We start from the raw sequence: 2,426 nt of genomic DNA, 5'->3' as shown, positions 1-2,426 counted from the left end.
AGACTATTGGGGGTCAAAGGTCTGCTGGGCGTCCGTGCTCCACTAGGGGTTTGGGCACGGCTGCTGGGGTTGCTGGGAGATGTCCGGCCCATGACTAGGCTTGTGGGTTTAGTGTTGTGAAGGGGCAGACCTGTGGTCTTTGTGGAAAGGCTGCTGGGAGACTGTGGTCTGGACGTCTGTCCGAGCACAGGCAGAGTGTTAGTGGTGTGGAAGAGGGGGGTTAAAAGCAAACTCCTATGAGGGCTGTTTGGACTTCGGCTCAGCTTCCCTTGCTCTGCCAGCTTGGCCAAGTCCTTCTCCACCTCTGAAGAAATCAAGACAATAAAAGCAAATAATCACCAACTAGGGGACAAGAATAGTCACGGCTTGTAAACATTCCGGGCATAGATTATGTGGGACATGACTAAATGCATAAATTGAGATTAATACATTGAGTATGCTCATTAAGATCATTAATATCTTTTTAAATATTTAACAAATATATAGCAACATTTAAACTGACTCATTCAAATTAATTATGACTTAAAAGATGCATATGAGAAAGCGTTGACATTTTAGCCAAGCATGTTTGACTTTTGTTTGCTCAGCTATGAATCTATGTGTACAATAATTTACGAAAAAATTTATTAATTAACGTTATTCCCCAAAATTGTTGTACACTCATTTTTCCAGCATGTATTCTGATTCAACACACTAACAGCCTTAAAACACATCAGTGTATTGACGTGGAGTATTGACTCACCACTCATAGATTCCCATTAACAAACCACCACAACAATTTCCTGAAGTTTTGCCGAGGTCTTTTAACAGTCATGGCAGCAGTATTTATTGTCAGCTGTAAAGTGTAAATTGGAAGGCTTGTTTACTTTGTACGAGTACAAGAGCGATTTAATATGGCCAGCTTTATGTCAATATATTTGTTTGCATGGTAGAAAGTCAAATATTTTTGTTTTTATGAAAGTCTGTTGCACTTTTTCAGATGGAACATCTGGACACATCAAGCAGTGTTCAGATTGAGAGGAAATGAGGATTCGGAGGAAACAAGATGTGACATATTATAAACAGTATGTACAAGTTTGATATGTGTTTCAGAAACCTTGACTACTTGACTTGTAAGCAAACTGTTCTTTCTCCAAAGAAACCTCATGATACTTTTCAATATGAAACACATGCGCGTTGTCCAGATTATTAATGTAATAGTGCAAATGCTCAATGCTCAATTTTCCCTAACACAGCTCTTATAATTACTCCCCTTTACGGAAACTATTCCAGATTGTTGTGATATATAATAAAGTTAATTGTGTGAATGGATAATTAGATTGTTTTGTCTGTAGTCAACCATAAGTAATTTCAAACCCTCGTTTTCTATGCGGGAACTCGTTCCAGCGCTTTCTCACCTGTGATGGAAAGGATTTGTTGTGAAATTATTACATAGACATAAATCATCTGTGATGATGGCAAACCATACCAAATGAAGACAGTGAAAACAAAATGAATGAAAAATGTTTTTTTTTGTTTTTGTGCCAGTGTTTAAAATTTCCCAGATTTATATTTATAATATTTATAAGAGTATGCAGTTGAGCTCATGGGTCCTAATGAGTCAATGCTGGAGGCTGAGAACATAGGAGCCACAGTTATGTTCACTGTAAACACCACACACACTTGAACAATCATTCATCACGAACAGAAGGTTTTAACTTGATGAAGACCTACGAATGTTGAAATTCCTGGTCCTACAAAATAGATAAGAGTATTACTTCTAATGAAACATATGGTCAGACGAGACACATTGCTGTTTACACATGGTATTAAGATGTCTCAAAGGAGTCTGTTCTGAACACTTGTGATTGAATTTTTAAGGAATGCGTCTCTAATTTCATCGCATACAAGTATATACGTATACTTTTATTTAGCAAGGATGCGTTAAATTGATTAAAAGTGACAAACATTACTAATGTTATTTGTGTCATCCATTTACTGACAAAATTGTTTCATTATTTATCAGTATTTATTATACTGAGCATTGGCCATGAAGGTACTGTAGTGACAAAGGAAACTATAGCATATACAGTGACCCTAAGACTAAAAAAAGAAGCAAAGAGGAGGGGTGACTTTAACGAGTTAAAGAGGCAAACAGACACAGGAAGTGCTCGTAATACCAAGTTTCAGGCATTGTTCAAATAAGTACAAGCTAGAAAGGGAAGGAATAAATAAAGAGAAAGACAAAGTTTTTTTCCTTTCTTTAATTTAGGATGAAGTCAAGTAGCTGTCGCTTGAAAATGATCAAATATTTAACATTCCGGATAGAAGATCATTCCACCAGCCAGGAATGGTGAACGAGAATGTTCTGGAAAGTGATTTTGAGCCTCTCTGTGATGGTACCACGAGGCGTCGCTCACTAGCGGATCTCAGACTTCTGGAGGCGA

At 37.6% G+C, this 2,426-nt stretch overlaps 1 protein-coding gene across 1 annotated transcript in view; it reads right to left on the bottom strand.

Annotated features, from left to right (window-relative positions):
• The window catches only part of LOC107695418 (uncharacterized protein C8orf34 homolog), a 92,014-nt gene that overhangs the window by 7,714 nt on the left and 81,874 nt on the right, over window positions 1–2,426 (bottom strand). The window contains exon 12 of the mRNA XM_016495317.1: window positions 44–304. Coding sequence (XP_016350803.1) covers window positions 44–304 — 261 coding nt within the window. The remainder of the gene's footprint in view (window positions 1–43; window positions 305–2,426) is intronic.

This window comes from Sinocyclocheilus anshuiensis, unplaced genomic scaffold, assembly GCF_001515605.1.
Source record: "Sinocyclocheilus anshuiensis isolate Anshui unplaced genomic scaffold, SAMN03320099.WGS_v1.1 scaffold110, whole genome shotgun sequence".
Lineage (NCBI taxonomy): Eukaryota > Metazoa > Chordata > Actinopteri > Cypriniformes > Cyprinidae > Sinocyclocheilus > Sinocyclocheilus anshuiensis.
The sequence above is the reverse complement of the archived record's forward strand: the minus strand, read 5'-3'. Positions and strand labels throughout refer to the sequence as shown.